General features: G+C 35.3%; 1 protein-coding gene across 1 annotated transcript in view; it reads right to left on the minus strand.

Annotated features, from left to right (window-relative positions):
* Positions 1 to 872: 872 nt before the first annotated feature.
* CUL5 (cullin 5) overlaps positions 873 to 20275 on the minus strand; it is a 111940-nt gene continuing 92537 nt past the window's right edge. Inside the window, exons 12-19 of the mRNA XM_053670413.1 lie at positions 17523 to 17655; positions 16538 to 16669; positions 11426 to 11549; positions 10691 to 10866; positions 9989 to 10150; positions 8961 to 9079; positions 7950 to 8073; positions 873 to 1514 (exon numbers count right to left, since the gene is read on the minus strand). Of these exons, the coding sequence (XP_053526388.1) occupies positions 1320 to 1514; positions 7950 to 8073; positions 8961 to 9079; positions 9989 to 10150; positions 10691 to 10866; positions 11426 to 11549; positions 16538 to 16669; positions 17523 to 17655 (1165 nt within the window). The 3' untranslated portion in view covers positions 873 to 1319. The remainder of the gene's footprint in view (positions 1515 to 7949; positions 8074 to 8960; positions 9080 to 9988; positions 10151 to 10690; positions 10867 to 11425; positions 11550 to 16537; positions 16670 to 17522; positions 17656 to 20275) is intronic.

The following is a 20275-nucleotide window of genomic DNA, read 5'->3' on the forward strand; positions in this document are numbered from 1 at the left end:
TGGATATTCAGTTACCAGCAACTGATAAGTTGCTACTTTGGACTGACTAAAAGAAACAAGGTAAGAATTGCCTTCTGAACATTTAAAAATGTTTATTTTTAAAATATATAAATATATATGTACATATATTTGGCAAGTTTACTGCTCATATTAAGATCGCAATAATTTTGCTTATGCTTTCCAGGTCTTTTCTATGTTGTGGTTTTTCTCATCCTAAATGACTAATACTACTTTTAAAAAAAGAATGTCTTCCTTTCCAGAAACCTGAGGCTACAAATCCCTAACCAAGAGACTTCAAAATACCAAAATATTTCTATGCTACAAATTAAGGGATCAGTTACATAACTGTATTATAGGAGAGCAGGAGATTCTGCCTTGTTTTTAATAAATTTGAATATCACAACAAATATTAGGTATACATATATTATACCATATATTTACATATATGTATACCTAATATTTGTTTTATATATGTAGTGTATTAGTAAGTACACCTAATTTCACTATTTTGACTCTGCAATCAAAATGACCTACCTATCTCCATACATGTTTAAAAAACAATTGAAGAAACCATTAATTAAGGCTCACTTTTTCCAAACAAGCTCTCCAACCATGTAAGATAAAAAATACTCCTTATCATTTAACAACAAACAACTAAAACAACAGTCTCCTGATTAAAGCAAGCCAGTATCTGTGAGTTGGAAAAATTTAACACCGTTTTTAGGCCACCATTAAAATCCAGTTACTATGCTGAAGCAATGTTTGAACAAACTTGATACTTACTAAATACTTATCTTCTCACCTACACCTGCCCTCTTCCAATGTTGGGTAGACCAGCTCACTCTTTTGATCAAAAGAAACCAAGAGTGCTATTTCTGACTTTAATTGCATTATAAAAACAAAACATAACAGCATTTTTCAGTGCACAAATATGTAAAGATCCTTCCTTGTGCAAGTACATTTTTGTGAGAAGGGGAAAAAGGACAAAAAGCAGTAAGAACCTCGCCCTTACCCTTCCCAGCTGTATTTCTTCTGGTGGATATAAGTCAATTTTACTTTTAAAAGTTCACAGAGGGCTCTTCATGAACGCAGGTGCCTCCACAAAACAGCATGCTGTTAAAGAGTGTGGAACATGAAGGGGATGCCATCATGCTAACTAATGTGATTGGCAAACAGAGTTGTTTTGTTAGGTAAGGCAGAGATTTTAATATTTATGTAATCCAAGTCCAGATAAACCTTCCCCCAGCACAAACTGTTACAACTTTCTGCCCAAGCACTCCAAAATTCAAGGTTCTTATTACTGTCCATGATATTCAAAATTATGCCATATATATGAAAGTGTTGATATCAGATTCATCTCTTCTGATGTATTTGTGCTCTATTAGCCATTCTATTTGCTCTTTTATCATTTTCTTTTGTGGCAAGAACATGTTTTTCAAAATCTCTACTAATTCAGTCTGCAGCTGAGCATTACTAATTTTCTTCCTCATCTTCATTATTTGTATGATAGCTTCCTAAAAGAAAAAATGAAAATAAAAGAGAATTAATATACTAAATTGTTTTAAGGAAAACAAAACAAAAAAAGGACTTTTGATGTATTTCATTCTCTACCCAACATCTACCCAAATGATTACAACCACTAAGACAGAAATTTCCAACTGGTGTGCTGCAGTGCGCCACGAGAACTGTTCAGATGTGCAAATATCTGACTCTTTAGTCAGGGACACTGACCTCTTTTACCCTTAGACTGACAAACAAGAAAATGACAATGTCCAACACAATAACAGCAGTCTGGTGTGAATGCCCTGTCTTGAACTATAAATACATAGGTCATCTGGCAGAGTTATGTGTTACTGGTCATGTCACATCATAAGGTTGAATCTGATTGGTTAATTCCTGGTACCAGAAATCCGTATATACAAGTATAAGCACCTGATTTTTTAAAAAGTCAGTTGGGGAAAAAAGTACTGGTAATTACTATTATTATTACTAATTGCAAGTCAATCAAAATTAAACCTGTTTTTTTGACAGACTGGCATACATATTCTCCTGGTATGCTACAGAATTTTAGTAATTAGATTATATATATTATGAGGTGAAAAGGTTGAAAATTGCTGCAATCATAGATTAAAATTAAGGCCAGTATCTTTTACTTAACAAATAAAAATATCTTTTTTCACCCACTGTAAAAAAACCTGATTACAGGATTTTTGATGGTTTTAAAAAAAATTCTATTTATTTATTTTTAGAGAGAGGGGAAGGGAAGGCGAAAGAGTGGGAGAGAAAAACATCAATGTGTGGTTGTGTCTCATGTGTCCCCTACTGGGGGCCTGGCCTGCAACCCAGGCATGTGTCCTGATTGGGAATCGAACCAGTGACCCTTTGCTTCACAGGCCCGTGCTCAATCCACTGAGCTACACCAGCCAGGGCTTTTTTCTTTTTAATATGATTACAGGTTTTGAAAAGTGAAGAAAAGCGAAATTATCTATAATCTCTCTGCTGAAAGAAAATCACACCTAATGTTTTGACCAAGACCTTTCATTGCTTTTTCCACACTACATACACTTAAAAACTTTATTTTACCTGTGAACATAATATGTATATAATCTGGTATTGTGTTAAAAATCAATTAAAATACAACAAACCCCTTCCATATAACTTCCCCTTGTATTTAGTTATTCCTGTTAGTAGCAGAAAACTAGTTGATGTCTGCTTTAAAAAATCAGTGATTACAACTTTTTATATTTGTCAGATTAATAAATTATGTTATAAATATTATCTTCAATTTGTGCTGATTCATTAAATGTTTTCAGTTTCGAGAGGAGTAAGCATTTTCTTTTTTTAATTTATTTTTTATTGATTATGCCATTACAGTTGTTCTATTCCCCCCTTCATTCCCCTCCACCCTACCCCCCATCCCCACCATTACCCCCCCTTTAGTTTATGACCATGTGTCTCAAGTTCCTTAGATTCTGTATTTCCCATACTATTCTTGCCCCCCCATCTATTTTCTATCTACTGTCTATGCTACTTATTTTCTGCACCTTCTCCCCTCTTCTCCTCCTCCCACTCCCCTGTTGCTAACCCTCCATGAGATCTTCATTTCTATGTTTCCACTCCTGATCTAGCTGTCCTTTTAGTTTGCTTTTGTTTTAGGTGTGGTTGTTGATAACTGTGAGTTTGCTGTCCTTTCACTGTTCATGTTTTTTTAACTTCTTTTTCTTAGGTAAGTCCCTTTAACATTTCATATAATAAGGGCTGGGTGATGATGAACTCCTTGAATTTGATCTTATCTAAGAAGCACTTTATCTATCCTTCCATTGCTGGATAGAGCAATCTTGGTTGTAGGTCTTTGGATTTCATGACTTGGAATACCTCTTTTCAGCCCCTTCTTGCCTGTAAGATCTCTTTTGAGAAATCAGCTGACAGTCTGATGGGAACTCCTTTGTAGGTGACCGTCCCCTTATCTCTTGCTGCTTCTAAGATTCTCTCCTTCATTTTAATTTTGGCTAATGTAATTATGATGTGCCTTGGTGTGTTCCTCCTTGGGTCCAACTTCTTTGTGACTCTCTGAGCTTTCTGGATTTCATGGAAGTCTATTTCCTTTGCCAGATTGGGGAAATTCTCCTTTATTATTTGTTCAAGTAAGTTTTCCACTGGTGGCTGTTCCTTTCCCCCTTCTGGTACCCCTATAATTCGGATGTTGGAGTGTTTAAAGATGTCCTGGAGGTCCCTAAGACTCTCCTCATTTCTTTGAATTCTTGCTTCCTGACTCTTTTCTGTTTGGCCATTATTTGCTTTCTTCTGGTCCACTCCATTGATTTGAGTCCCAGTTTCCTTTTCATTGCTATTGGTTTCCTGTGCAATTCCATTCATTTCAATTAGTTTCGCCTTCATATGTTTCTCTAATTTGTGGCTATAATCACCCAGTTCTGTGAGGATCCTGATCACCAGTGTTTTAAACTGTGCGTCTGAGAGTTTTGCTATTTCTTCATTGCTTAGATTTATAGGCTCTGGGGCTTTGAGTTCTTCTTGAGCCATTTTTGGTCTGTTTGCGCCCGTTAAGTGTGAGGAGCGGAGCCTTGGACTCCCAGGTCGCTGGGTTGTGACACTGTATGTGGGAGCGTGGTCAGCTCGGGGAAATGGCGACCCCCTCTGCTGTTTTGCACCGCTGGGAGAGGAGCAGAGTCTTAGGTGGTTCACCAGGGCCGGGCCATTCAGAGTCGCTGGGTTATGACACTGTATGTGGAGGCGGGGTCAGAGCAGGGAAATGGCAGCGCCCTCCACTGCCGCTTGCTGCGGGGACCCGCTGGGTCACAGTCCAATTGCCCACTCCCTCACTTGTCTCTCTGCGCACAAATGCGCGACCACAGTCAACCCGCAGCCCTGCTCTCTCGCTGTTTCCCCTTGGTCGCTGGGTCTCTCACTAGGTCCAACCCTGCGCCTGGATTCCGCACCTGAGTCTGTCTGACCGAGTTTTCCTGTGCAACCCCGCTCCACCAGCTGCTGGTTTCGCCCCTCTTACAGGTCAGACTGAAGAATTTGTTGTTAACAGACTTCCGAAAAGTTCAATTATCTGTGTTCTGGCTGTGTTTTCTGTTGCTAATATTTAGTTGTCTCTAAACTTGGTTGTGTGAGGAAGCACGGCGTGTCCACCTATGCCTCCATCTTGGCGGAAGTCCTATCTTTCCAGTCATGAGTAAGCATTTTCATCCATGTCAATGTTATCAATGTTTTCCTTGATGGTTTCTTTAATTCCTATACTGTTACTAGGACGCTGGGTGAATTCTTCCCACTCTCAATACATCCAGACGCTAGGCTCTTGATCACAGGGGTCTGTGTCAAGGGTCCAAACAGAAGGGGGAAAGTCTGTCCCTTTGAGCACTTGAGGATTACTGGAAGCAGGGAGAGAAAATGAACAACTGTAAATGCCCTAATTTCTCCCTTCTAGATTTGGTAGAGGTGAAGATGGTGGTCGTGTTAAAGAACTCAAGAGAAAAACAGAAAGCACAGGGGCTCGGGCTCTGGTCCCCATCTAATGTGCTGGGGGTCACCTGAAGAGTGGAATGATATGAAAATAATTTGCACTTCTGAATCACTCTCAGTTCCCTCACATGATGCAGATGGAGTTTAGAGCTAATAAACCTGCCACAGGGCCTTTAGTGGCAGGAGAGGGTGAACCTGCAGCAGTGGATGACAACGACAATGCCTGATATAGACCGAGGGGCCACAGAGAAGATGTGGTGGTACAGTCTCAGAAAGCACAAGAGCTCAGTGAGAGCACAGGACAGGTGAGAGCAGGGAAGTAGCTATGTGGTCCTTACCAACTGGGAAAAGAATACATCACAGTTCATCTGCTATAGGTATCAGCAGTAGATAGCAACAGAAAGTCAAATTCCTATAGGTGACAGATAAAGCTCTCCACAGCAAGAACCCAGGACACTGTCACAACATAAACATGACACTCCCTTTATTGTCACTATAAGCTCAAATGAGTTCTTCTAAACCTCAATACATCCCAATGCCATCTGTGAAAAGAGAAAATAATGGGGATGGGTGGAATGGAATCAGGGAGACATAAGAAAGTCTCGGCATTACCTAAACAGCCTGGATTACTAGATTGGGCATAACTATGAGTCAGTTTGAGAGACAAAACAAAAATACTTAATTTTCTCTGCACTCCTTATAGTATATGTCTATACCTGCCATCCCATTACACATCTCAACTCAAATCCATCTGAAATTTATCCTGGGGTATAAACTAGGAATATACCCTGATTTTTCCTCTAAGAAGTATAATTTCCTAAAACTTCTTACTGAATAATCCATTCCCTTTAAATTTGCCATAGAAATTATTATTTTATTGTGAAGTCAGTCTATACTTATACAGGAGGTTTAATTCTGAGGGTTTTTCCCCAATTAATCTACTTGTCATATTGTATTTCTGTAGATATTTTACACATTCAGAGGAACTTCTCTAGTAATGAACTATAGAAATGATCCTTGAAAGTAGTCTTTATTTTTGTACATATTTTAATAAGCTTTAAATATTTGGCAAGGCAAGTTCAACCACCATCACCTTATTATTCTTTTAAGATTTTCAATCATATTTATTCTTTCTGATAAAACTGAAAATCAATATGTAAAATTCCAAAAATATTTCTAGCTGAATTTTTATATGAATTCAGTAAACTGGATATGACTATGGAAAAAACCGACTCATTAAGCTATTTAGCCTTATCATTAAAGAATATGGTATTTTGCCCAGGCTGGGTAGCTTAGTTGGTTAGAGAAACATCTGGATACACTGATGTTGCAGGTTTGATCCCCAGAGAGGGCACAGAGAAGATTCAATTAATGAGTGCACAAAAAATGGAACAACAAATCAATGTCTCTCTGTGTCTCAAACCAGTTAAAAAAAATAGAAATAAAGAATACAGTATTGGTGTTGAGCAAAAAAAGCTAGACACAAAGAGTACATACACTGATTCAATTTATATGGAGACCTGTACCAGGCAAAACTAAGCAATGGTTATAGGAATGAAGTGGGTTGGAAAGAAGGGACATTGGCTGGATGGGAGACATGGGGAAATTACTGGAGTGATAGAAATGTTTTGTATTTTAATGAAGTGATGGTTACATAGGTATACACATTTATTAAAACTCACCAAAAACTAAACTTTCAAATGAATATTCTATCTTATATAAATTATACCTCACTAAAAATTTTAGAAGAAAAAGAGCCTGATCTATTTATTCAAATCTTTTGACTCTCTCAGTAAAGAGCCACCCTCTTCACATAAAGACCTATAAACTACTTCTTAAAGAAATGCCTATGCACCTTGACCAGGTAGCTCAGTTGGTTAGAGCATCATCCTGACATGCCAAGGTTGCAGGTTTGATCCCCAGTCAGGGCATGTACAAGAATCAACCAATGAATTCATAAATAAATGGAAAAACAATCTGATGTTTCTCTCTTTCTAAAATCAATAAATAGAAAAAATATTTGAATTTTATGGTGTCTTATTTTCCTCTTAAGTTTTAAAATTTGTTCACTGAAAAACAGAAATGCAATTTTTATTCATGTTTGTTCCTTTATTATTGTATGATCCCTGAGCAACAGAAAATAATTTAATCATTTTCCTGTTATTTGTTTTGTATTTCATTGCACTGGCCAATACTTTCAAACAACACTAAGTAAAGACTGTAAAAGTGCAGCAAGTGGTTTTTGTTTTTTTTTTAAGCATTTTTTTAATATATTTTTTTAAGATTAAAAAAAAAATTTATTTATCTTTAGAGGGGAAGGGAAAGAGAGAGGGAGAGAAACATCAATGTATGGTTGCCTTTCATGCATCTCCTGCAGGGAACTGGCCTGCAACCCCAGTATGTGCCCTGACTGGGAATCGAACTGCGATTGTCTGGTTCGCAGGCCCACGCTCAATCCACTGAGCTACACCAGCCAGGCGGCACATGGTTTTAATAGAACGATTTCTAAAGTGAAAACAATCATGTTAGCTTGCAATATTCTAATGAATATTATCATGTTTAGAAGGTATCATAAGCCTAGTTTTAAAATGTTCCCTAATTTCATATTACAATAGAATAAGAAGTCAAATAAAAATTTAAATATATCAATCCTAGAACTATAATTTGTTGCGGAGACACCTTTACTCAGGTATGGTCAAATGAAGATGTACCCTAAAATCAAGGTTTTGCCAACCAAGAGAATCTACCAGAGTCCACGAAGCCACATAGACATCTTTTTCTGCAGCTGAGAGAATGCCATCAATACAATTTTAAAATTCTAGTAAAATGAAAAGTAGCTCTACCTTACAAAAAGTTTGAATACCTACATGCTTTTAAATTCAAAAAAATGTTTGAAGATTTAAACAACAACAAAATGGGCAACATTGTGCAAAATTTAGACATTCTGTCTTAACATTACAAACCTGGGTCCTCAGTATCCGTAGCTGAACTATCCCTTCATTCTCTTCTTCTCTCATTCGTTCTGTGGTGAGCTGCAAGCGTCCAATCAAGTTGATTTTACCCCTCTTCTGAACTTTCGCATTTTTTCTATAAAAAACATTTAAGGAAATATTCTATATGAGAGGCCTTGTAAACATCATACTTACAGCAACATCTGAGAGATGAGTTAGAAATATTCTAAAAATTAATATCCAGAATTGCTTGAAGAAAAGGTAACAAACAACCAACATATGTAGCTTTATTTGAAATGAACAGTGTGATTTCCCTTAAACACAAAAAAGGCCCTGCTAATAAAATATGGGTTATTATACTTCCTGTAATAACAAAGTTAATATAATTTATATTGCCATGAAAACAATTAGATAATTGAAGATATATAGCTTGTAATTCAGCATTATCTTCTAATTGGATCTTAAGGGGGAAAAAAAGCTTTGTGTGGATAAAGATGCTTTAAAATGCAAAAGGATAGTTTATTTTAAACATGAAAACCAATACAATATAATGTCAGACAACAAAATGTACCCATGAAAAATATGTAAAGAAGTAAACATCTCTAGCTCAGTAATGTTTAATAAACAACTAAATGGCATAAATCTAGAGCAGCAATTTCCAACTGGTGTGCCACAATAATTTTTAAAACATGCAAAACCTGTTTAGTCAGGGGCACTGCCCTCCTCTCCCTTAGACTGTGACAACAGCCAATGCAACAATAGCTGTTCGGTGTGAATAAAGCAAAACTATATTTATTTGTTTGTCATACTGGCCAAAAATTATAGTTTTTGGTGTGCTACAGAATTTTAGTAATTGGTTTATATGTGTCATGAGATGAAAAAGGTAGAAAATTGCTGAGTTAGAATAATGAGTACACATTTGTACTTTAAATATCATGTAAGAAAACTAATTACTTTGTTAAAAATAAAGCACTGAAATTCAAACAAGGTATTTCTGTTTTAGACCAACCAACATAAACCTACATTAAACTGAATTCCTGGTTCACTGAGAAGAGGGTACCTTCTGTAAAGTCTTTGGGTGAGTTGACTTGAGGTTCATATAGTAAAACTTGACGTTTGAGCTTTGGGAAAGCTACTAAAGACTATAAAATAAAGAGAAAAATTAGCATTTGTTAAAAGCATTAAATACTAAGATCAATTCTCCAAAATGACTAATAGCAGTAAGAAAGCATTATAAGCACAAATTCACAATTCAAACTTTTCTTTGGTACCTCCATTAACATAATAATGTAAATGCATAATAAGGACAGAGAGAACTAGGAGAAAAGAGTTGGTTATGAGGAAACAAATGTTCTCTTTACAATAAGAAACCAGAGAGATTGGTCATGTATGACCCACGACAAACACCGCTTGCCAGTTATATATCAACTGCTTCTCTCTACGTTATAATTTATTTTGGAACTTTTAAAAAGTCTGTAAGTAGAGATAAAATGTAGTTATAAGCAAGAGGCTAATGAGTACATTTTACAAGCCCACAAAAGGACCAAAGTTGTCTAATTTTTTTAAATTGATTGTGGGGGGGGAGAGAAAAGAGAGAGAGAGAGAGAGAGACTTCTCGTTCCACTTATTTATGCATTCATTGGTTGATTCTTGTATGTGCCCTAACTGGGGATCCACCGCACAAGGTATATCAAGGTACACTCTAACTAGCTAAGGTAGCTCCCCAGAGACAAGGTTGTCTGTAATTCTTAAATTTTTGGTCATCATTAAATCTTTAAACACATTCTCATTATGAACTTTTTGTCATATTCCTCACAGGTAATATTTAACTACCAACTCAATCTTTTGCTCTTTTTATTTTTTGCCTTTGTCCACTTTAGTAACCTGTTTATTTTTCATTTATTATTATCTAAATGCCTCATTAGTGTATTTTTTGGTCAAAATGGATTTGAGAATGTTATGAGTTCCTAAATTTATTACAAGCAAGCCAACACATTTTCTGCTGACAGGACATAATTTTAAAATTAAAAAAAAAACAAAAACAGACAAACCCATAAAGTCCTTCTAAGCTCGGCATCAGGGAGTTCAGTTGCAAGTTTTAGATTTTCAAAGCTGATTTTCTCTCTAGGTCTTTGGTTCCACGCAAACAACACAGCCAGCTGAAACGTTGTTACCTCCAAATCATACTGACCTACTTCATTCTTAAATGTTATCTATAATAGATAAAATAAAATTTTAAAAATAAGAATTTTTCATATTGATTACCATCTCTCTACTATAATATCTCTTAAATGAGATTATATATGGCAAAGACTGGTAGCTGTCTTCCAATATCCATTCTCAATTTCTTACATGGTAAGAACATGTTTAGAAGACCTCAATGACTGTCCAGAGTAGAGGCTTATCTCTCAACTTTTCCCTGGAAGTTTCCTTTCAAATGTATCCATGTGACTGAGTTCTGGGCAATAGGATACAAGTGGAAATTATGGGGGGAAACTTCTAGAAGTTGCCCTTAACTGAACATATATACTCATCTTTCTGTTGTGCTGAAAAACATAGTAAGGATCATATTGAATATCTTAAGGATGGTGCTATTAACAGAAGCTTCTATCCTTAACAAGTTCATGGAAGAGATCCACTGTTCCTGATCATACTTTTTACATGTGAGAGAAGCAAATTTATCTTGTTTAAGCAACTCTTATTTGCTACTTTCAGTCAAACCAGTATCTTGACTAACAACATTATCTACTTACAATTCCATTTGACATGAGGTGATGCCAATGTAATTTTCTACCACTGTGATTTTTTTTATAGAATTCTTCTACTTCAGGTATCAAATCCTCCAGTTCAGTAGGAAGTGAGACAAAGACTTTCTCAGAGCTTCTTGACCAGGCACCAGCATTCAAAATTTTTATATTAACTGAATCAGCTATAGGCAAGAGTATCAGAAAAATATAAAGTAAATCTGGGCAATGGATCAAATTCAATATAAATAAATTCATACATACATACACGGTAAACTTTGGTGAAAAATAAAACTAAACATTTGGTTAGAAGTGTACTTTTGTTTACAAAATAAAGATCAGCAAATCTAAATTCTGGTCCGCAGAATGTCTTCAAGGAATATGGTATTCGCAACATCTTTGTAGCTATTACTGCCAAGGTTTATTTGCTTTTTTAAGATTTTATTTTTATTATTTATTTTTAGAGAGAGAGGAAGAGAAGAAGAAAGAGAGGGAGAGAAACATCAGTGTGTGGTTGCCTTTCACGTGCCCCTCACTTGGGACCTGGCCTGTAACCCAGGCATGTGCTATGACTGGAAATTGAACTGGCGACCCTTTGGTTTGCAGGCCAACACTTAATCCACTGACTGAGCCACACCAGCCAGGGCCCAAGTTTTATTTTTAATTTACTGGAAAACAAAGATATTCTTTTTAAAAAAGTTTTAAAAAGTATAATGTATATAATATATACATAAATTATAATACCTGGTAATGCCAATTTATTATTTTTGTGCATTTCCTTAAAAGCCTGGTTCAAATCTTCAGATACTTTAATGTCCTGAAACATTCTAGCAAGCTTGTTTACATAATCTGCTGGCATACCAACTTCCTATGAAAACCAAAGACAGAAGAGGTAATAATACATAATGTGATATATTATTACGAAAATTTTAAATAGAAAACTAAAATGCTTTAATCTTAGATGCATCAGTACATCTTAGATGCTAAAATATATTAATATATATTAGATCCTTTAATACAAAATTCTTCTTCTTATTTGCTACAATGTTTATAATCCAATATCTATGAAACTTGATTCTTAGAAACTAAATAGAATTGTACAGACAATCCTGGCTTTCTTTGCACAATCCCAATATGCATGAATTTGAGTCACTACAAAATAGATAATAAATAACATCAGTCTCCTAACAACACAGTTCAACTTTCATACGTTAAATATGAGTAATGCATAAAGTACAAACTTCACTTCTAGCTCCTCAATCTGCAAATCACTACACAAGTAACAGAGCACAACCTATCAGTGACCAATCACAATATTTCTTTTAAAATCTGTTAATCATTTTTCAGTTCACCCACAGACAGCAAAACATGTAGTCTTCTTGCATCCCTGTGTGCAAATGATAAATCCACATGACATTTACAAAAATGGATTAATTAAGGGGTAACTCTCCAGTAAAGATGATACAAGTATACCAATGAAATGAAAGTAATGCTGCAGATGAAAATAAAATAGAACATAAATGGAGTTATGGAAAAAAGAACTGACTGGTATGTAATGTTGATACTGACAATGTTGAGGACTCCAAATATGCAGAAGCATAGAAAATTTATGAAGGTAAATGACCAACATAAATGAGAAAAGTTGTAGTGACAAAAAAAAAGTTTAAAATGCCCCAGTGGAAGTGACGCAAGCAAAAAAAATCACAACACTGAAAACTCAAAAAGACAAAATGCTAGAAGTGGATCCAAACTTACAGAAAGTATCAAAACTCCCCAAGGCATACAAAGATGCTCACTCTGTACTGGAAGTTACTTTATAAAAAGATAAATGCTAGTCAATCTACTCTTCATTTTAATAACGATGTTACTGAGATATAATTATCTCAATTGTGATATTATCTACCACCAAATTTACCCTTTTAATGTGTACAATTAACTGAATTTTTGTATAGCATTTACAGTGTCACGCAATCATCACCACTATCTAATTTTATAATATTTTCATCATCCCAAAGAGAAAATCCATACTTACTAGAAGTCACTCCCCATTTTCCTTTCCTCTAGCTCTGGGAAACCACAAGGGTACTTTCTGTCTGTACAGAATTGGCTATTTTGAACATTTTTTATTAGTGGAATCACACAATATGTGGTCTTTTGTGAATGACTTTGCAGTTAGCATAATGTTGTCAAAGTTCACCCATAGTGTAGCTTGTATCAATTCTTCATTTCTTTTTATTGCCAAGTAAGAGTCCATTTTATGAACATACCATGTTATTATTAATCAGCTGATTTATATTTTGGGAAGTTTTTTGCGATTATGAATAATGCTGCTAGGAACATTCACTACAAGTTATTGTGTGGCCATGTTTTTATTTCTCTTGAGTGGAACTACCTAAGTGTGGAATTGCTAGGTCAACTCTATACGTAACTTTCTGGGGAACTACCAAACAGTTTTCCAAAGTGGCTGCACCATTTTATACTCTCAGTAGCAATGCAACAGGGTTCCAATTTCTCCTCTTCCTTTTAAATTTCTAGCTATTCTAATGGGAGTAAAGTGGTATCTCATTGTGGCTTTGATTAGTATTTCCATAGTGATTAATGATGTTGAGAATTTTGCATAAACTTATTGGCCATGTGTGTACTTTTTGAGAAGAAATGTCTATTCTAATCTTGTGTGCAGTTTTAATTGAGTTGTCTTTTTACTGTTAAATTTTAAGAGTTTTTATATATTTTAGATATGGCAGATAAAAGAATTGCAAATGCTTCCCTAACTACTTAAGTTTTTTCACAAATAAAACACTTTAACTCTTAAAGAATATGTTTAAAATTATGGCATACTAAATACACATTAATTTTGTTAATTTTTCCTCTTTCCTATATATTTGAATAGTGAGAGTTTTTAATGTTTTGACAAAAATTTCTGAAATCAGTCGCAAAACAATAATTGTTCCCACTGATTGTTAGTATGAAGATCACTTTGCCCAGTATTAGTCTGCGTAAGTTTTACTATCCCACACTACAAAGCAGGGTCCTCTGCAAACCTGTAATATGAAATATATAAACATAAATGAAAAACATACAAGGAGGGACCCTAATAAAACTTTAATTATGTTCTGGAGGGTGGTCCCCTTGTATGTAACACTAGGCAAGTGTTCAAGGAACCCATCTAGATTAGTGTACCAACTGGCACTGTTGTGAGAGGCTGCTTTCGGTTTCAGTGAATTTTTTTGAAGAGTCTTTCAGCATGTTTGCCCACTTCATGCTGGGTGATTTATGAGTGTACCTGCCCACAAGTGCTGAGTGCCCTTCAGTTTTTGACCAAAAACAGTATGACCTCTGTGCTCACCCTCCCTATTCAAGATCTCACCTGAGCAACTTCTTTTTGTTTCCCTGGATGAAAAAATTCCTCCAAGGGAAACATTTTGCCAATGTGGAAGAGGTGCAACAAAAAACAGCAGAAACACTATAAGGCATCTAAATTGTTGATTCAAAAACTATTCTAAGCAGTGGAAAATACTGCATCAAACGGAGAGTATGTTGAAGGTGACTAAAATTTAAACATGTAAGAATAAGTACACAATTTTTAATAAATAAATTCTGGTTTTTATTGGGTACCCCCTCACATATAACAATGTATATAATTCTTATATATAAATTTGTTATATATTAATCTAGTAATATAATATATAATACCATATATAAAAATAAAAAACATTTTAATATAACTCAAATTCCATTCAAATGAATTGAAAGGAATAGACAAAAACATTTTGATATAGGAATCAAGTCAAAATAAGTTATGAATGCCCTAAATAAGCCATCATTCTTTACCTATTGGTTCTTTCTGCTCCACAGAAGTATTTACAAACATATCAATAGTTCAGTATTTAGTACACAAAACACCTTAAAAATAAAATGATTTGTCCTGTAGCATTATTTAATAAGGTCAGTCCCAATGAGAGTAAAGGTACTTCAATAAAAGTCTTTATTTAAAAAATATACTTCATTAGATACCATTTTAAAAAAATTTTATTTTATTGATTATGTCATTACAGTTGTTCTATTCCCTTCATTCCCCTCCACTCTGCATACCCCTTCCCCTACCATCCCCCCTTTAGTTTATGACCACATGTCTCAAGTTCTTTAGATTCTATATTTCCATACTATTCTTGCCCTCACCCTATCTATTTTCTACCTACAGTCTATGCTACTTATTTTCTGTACCTTCTCCCCTCTTCTCCTCCTCCCACTCCCCTGTTGCTAACCCTCCATGAGATCTTCATCTCTATGTTTCTGCTCCTGATCTAGCTGTCCTTTTAGTTTGCTTTTGTTTTAGGTGTGGTTGTTGATAACTGAGAGTTTGCTGTCCTTTCACTGTTCATCTTTTTTATCCTCTTTTTCTTAGATAACTCCCTTTAACACTTCACATAATAAGGGCTTGGTGATGATGAACTCCTTGAATTTGATCTTATCTGAGAAGCACTTTATCTGTCCTTCCATTCTAAATGAAAGTTTTGCTGGATGGAGCAATCTTGGTTGTAGGTCTTTGGATTTCATGACTTGGAATACCTCTTTCCAACCCCTTCTTGTCTGTAAAGTCTCTTTTGAGAAATCAGCTGACAGTCTGATGGGAACTCCTTTGTAGGTGACTGTCCCCTTATCTATTGCTGCTTCTAGGATTCTCTCCTTCATTTTAATCTTGGCTAATGTAACGATGATGTGCCTTGGTGTGTTTCTTCTTGGGTCCAACTTCTTTGGGACTCTCTGAGCTTCCTGGATTTCCTGGAAGTCTATTTCCTTTGCCAGCTTGGGGAAATTCTCCTTTATTATTCGTTCAAATAAGTTTTCCACTGGTGGCTGTTCCTCTTCCCCTTCTGATACCCCTATAATTCAGATGTTGGAACGTTTTAAAGATGTTCTGGAGGTTCCTAAGTCTCTCCTCATTTTTTTTTAATTCTTTTTTCTTCATATTTTCCTGTTTGGTCATTTTTTCCTTCCTTCTGGTTCACTCCCTTGAGTCCCAGTTTCCTTTCCATTACTATTGGTTTCCTGTGCAATCCCCTTCATTTCAATTAGTTTAGCCTTCATATGTTCCTCTAATTTGTGACTAAAATAAACAGTTCTGTGAGCATCCTGATCACCAGTGTTTTGAACTGTGCATCTGAAAGTTTTGCTATTTCTTCGTCGCTTAAGTATGGGGAGCAGAGCCTAAAGTGTTCACCAGGGCAGGGCTGCTCAGGTCACTGGGTTGTGACGCTGTATGTGGGGGTGGGGTCAGAGCCGGGAAATGGCAGACCCCTCTGCTGCCTCCCACTGCTGGGGTCTGCTCCCTCCCGTCTCACTGCCCACTCCCTCGCTGGTCTATCTGCGCAGAAATGTGCAACCACAGTCAACCCGCCGCCCTGCGCCCTTGCTGGGTCATAGGTCGCTCACTGGGTCCACCCATTGCAACCCCACGCCTGGGATTCGCACGCCTGAGTTGCCTGAGTCCGTCTGACCGAGTTTTCCTGTGCAACCCCGCTACGCCAGCTGCTGGCTTCACCCCTCTTACTGGTCAGGCTGAAGAATTCGTTGTTATCAGACTTCCAAAAAGTTCAATTTTCTGTGTTCTGGCTGTGTTTTCTGTTGCTAATATTTTGTTGTCTCTAAACTTGGTTGTGTAAGAAAGCACGGCGTCTCCACCTATGCCTCCATCTTGGCGGAAGTCAGATACCACATTTTTAATAGAATTGATGTTATATGCTTATAAAATGTTCCCTATTTGACATTAGAGATATCACACCAAAATGCATCACTTAAACACACATATGAACCATGTGCTATATTAAGAATAAGTATTAACAAAAAATTACTTACTCTTAGCCACTCTACCATATTCTCCTCAATTTCACTGTCAGCAGAGATGTCTAATATAAGACGCCGTGTCAAATGAGCTTTGTGATATCTCATAAAAACATCTTTGTTTTGCACGTATTTGAGTACCAAGAGCTGTATAGAAAACAGAGTTACTGTCAATTCACATATATGCTTAGCCATTTCTTTCATTTTGACCTTTCTGTATCTCCCAATTTTTAAAATTAAGAAATTTATATAAGCATATATACAGAGAGGCCAACTAATTGCTCATCTCTGAAAAATAAGCAGTCCTGATATACTACCTCACAACTTAGTACATTTGAGACAATAACCAAACAACCTTTAAATCCTATATTAATTTTTGAAATTTTATATAAATGTGATAAAACTTTACATGATGATAAAAAATAAACTTTACACGACAAGCAATGGTTCTTCCCAATATTCTCTTCTACAGATCTTGTTCCCTTTTTTCTTACACTAATATCTCTAGGCTGTTTTGTTTATACTCTCTCTATATCTTTACTTATTATTTTCCTCTTTGTGTTCCTGGGCTTATATTACATTACACTAACAACCAAGAAAAAAACAAAAATAAAACCAATTATTTATATTCACTATTTCCTAATTACCTATTTCAGACTCACAAAAAGAGAAAAACTTCCTGTTTCTCACAAATCATCCCATCACCATCAGCATGATTCCCCCCCCCACTTTTTTTTTACCTTTAACATGTGCTATAATTTAATTATCTAAAAAGAATCAATAAAGGGGGAGAATTAAATGCTACTGCTCTTTCTGGAAGCTATAGAATAAAAATTTTCAGGAAGAAAAAAGACTACCCTATAGACATCTTATACTGTGAAATTACGTATTAGTTGCTTACACATTTTAAAAAACTGATGCTATCACATAACATCTTTTATAAGCAAAACGCAAATTCAAAGTAAGATCATTAAAAATTCTGAAATAAAAAAAAATGTACCACTTCTTTAAGTTTTGCTTCAATCTCTTCAGAGGTTAGTTTTTTGCTCAATGGTGTTTTCCTTAGCAACATGTCACAGTAATTGGCAAGCAGCTCAGGGCATTTTGATTCAGGCTGAGTTTTTAATCCTACCCTAAAAAACAAATAAGAAATGATTGATATCTGCAAATATTTTTTCTGGAGCCAATTTTCCACAAATTCAATGTTGTTGTAGTAATCCAACAATTGTGTTGCAGTAATCCAAACTACAATTATGTTGTAGTAATCCAGTGATCAGAGTTGAGACTAGGGGGAGCAAAAAGACACTTCAAGCATGCAATTTAAGGAGGAACTCAGTCTTAGGTTCTCTGAGAATGAGACCTTAAATTTTGTACCCTAGGAGCCTCCTTGCCTCACTCTAGCAATGGCCTTGCAAATGATTTAAAAAATATTTTATTCATACACTTGCTAAAATACTTTTAAATTTTAAAAAATTAATAAATTTATTGGGGTAACTAACAAAATTATGTTTTAAATATACAACTCTATAATACATCATCTGTGTATTGCATTGTATAAATCTGCATATGTTAACATCTAAACTTTCGATTACTAATGTTAACATCAAATTGTCCCTTCACTCTTTGAAATGTTTCCAATGCAAACTAAATCCCACAGTGATGTGATATTATCATACATTTTAAAAGTCTGCAAACCACCTTTTCTCAATTAAGAACTTGTATCTATCTTTTACTTTCTCAACAAAATTTTAAAACCAGTGTATTTTACCTTTATGCTGGAAAATTTTGTGCTTCTCTTTATTCTACTTCTTTAAATTATGTATGTACATTCAAGATTTTAAAATTTCTTGTGTATATAAAATTCAAGTGTTATTTTACCAGAATTGAGTTATCCAAATTATAAGTATGCACTTCACCAAAAACAACATATAGGGTATATATAAAACATAAATATGAAATATTTTAACATATGTGTCAACTCTTAATGAGGGAGATGAGGCTTTTCCCCCTTCCAATTATGAGTCCAGAAATCACAATTGTGTTTCTTTTATTTTTATAAATTTATGTATTTGTCCCCAAAAATCTTACTCATAAATAAGAACTGAAAGTTTTTCTTAGTATGTTCAATTCACTGAGCACCTCCTGAGTTTATTTGCTAAAAAAAAACACATGATGATCTAACGAAAGAGTTATTTTTAATAATGCAGTGAATTAGCCATTGTGTTGAAAGCAAAGAACTGAAAACCATCTGACTTGGAAAAGAATCTGATAACTAGTCACTGAAATTCACTTTCTGTACATCAATACCAATGTTTCAAAGTACTCCTTTCTTATGCAACTTGGTGGCTTTTTAAATTCTAATGTAACATACCATAACAAGAGTGAAGGGAGGTATGCTTTTCTTTGCAAAGAACTGCAGAAAGGCCCTGGCTGGTGTAGCTCAGTGATTTGAGTGCGGCCCTGTAAACTAAAGTGTTGCACAGGTTTGATTCCCAGTAGAGGGTGCACAAAAGGCAGTAACACACTGATGTTTCCCTCTCTTTCTTCCCATCCCCTCTCTAAAAAAAATAAAATAAAATAAAATCTTTTTTTAAAAAAGAGTAATTGTAGAAAGGAGAAATGAGGAGGAGAAATTGCAGTACTTCCACCAAAGAGCTCAATTTTAGAAAAAGAATGTTTAAGTTGAGGATTTTGAAACTGATTTCCTGAAAAGTATCCACCCACTGGCATACTATTCTTTCTGTCTCTCTCAATATGCCAGTCTGAAGACCACTAACTTACTTCACAAGAATCTATCCAGATCCATCTATTCACACTGCCAGTGACTAGTGCCTGCATGAACTACTGTAGTAACCGCAGTGGTCTATCTCCCTTCTTCCTATTCAACCTGTTAAGAGGACAGTTGTCAATCTTTTATTGTTGTTACTTTAAAGGTAGGTGTGTCATTCTCCCTCTCTGGCTGTTTTAGCTTTTTGTGTCTTTAGCTGTTGTTTTTTTAAACTATGAAGTACCCATTTGTATCTATCCTGCATGGGATTAAAGTGGTGTTTGGATCTAAGAATTGGTAAGTTTAACAATTTTGGAAAATTATGGTCAATAGCTCAATTATTATTTATGTTCCCTTTTCTATTTTTTATGATTCCAATTACATTGTTATAGATATTTTACCTTTTCTCAGGTAAACATTTTCTCCTTATCTGTTCATTAATATTAATACTTATTATCTATGTAAGATTATTATTGAGATATAACCCACATACAATAAAATTCATCCACTTAAAATGTGCAATGTTTTTTAAGTATATTCTCAAGGTTAGAGAACCATCATCATAATAAAAATGTCAAACATTTTCATTACTCCAAAAAGAAAACCCATACTCATTAGCACTTAAATCCTATTCTGCACCTATCCCTTCCTCACCACCTCTGACTACAAAAAAATTTACACTCTGTGTCTCTGTGGATTTCCTTATTCTGGACATCTCACATGGACAGAATCCTACAATATGTGGCCTTCTCTGAATGACTTCTTTTACTGAGCATAATGTTTTTAAGATTCATCTATATCATAGCATGTGTCAGTAGTTCATTCCTTTCAAAAAATGTATCTTTTTATTGCAGTAAAAATAATATTAAGTGGCTTGGATGATGTGGTTCAGAGGACTGAGTGCTGGCCTGTGAACTAAAAGGTTGCCAGTTTGACTGCTTGGCAGGGCACATACCTGGGTTGTGGGCCAGGTCCCTGGTTGGGGG

The sequence above is a fragment of the Artibeus jamaicensis genome, unplaced genomic scaffold (assembly GCF_021234435.1).
Source record: "Artibeus jamaicensis isolate MK-2021 breed Jamaican fruit bat unplaced genomic scaffold, CSHL_Jam_final contig_585, whole genome shotgun sequence".
Lineage (NCBI taxonomy): Eukaryota > Metazoa > Chordata > Mammalia > Chiroptera > Phyllostomidae > Artibeus > Artibeus jamaicensis.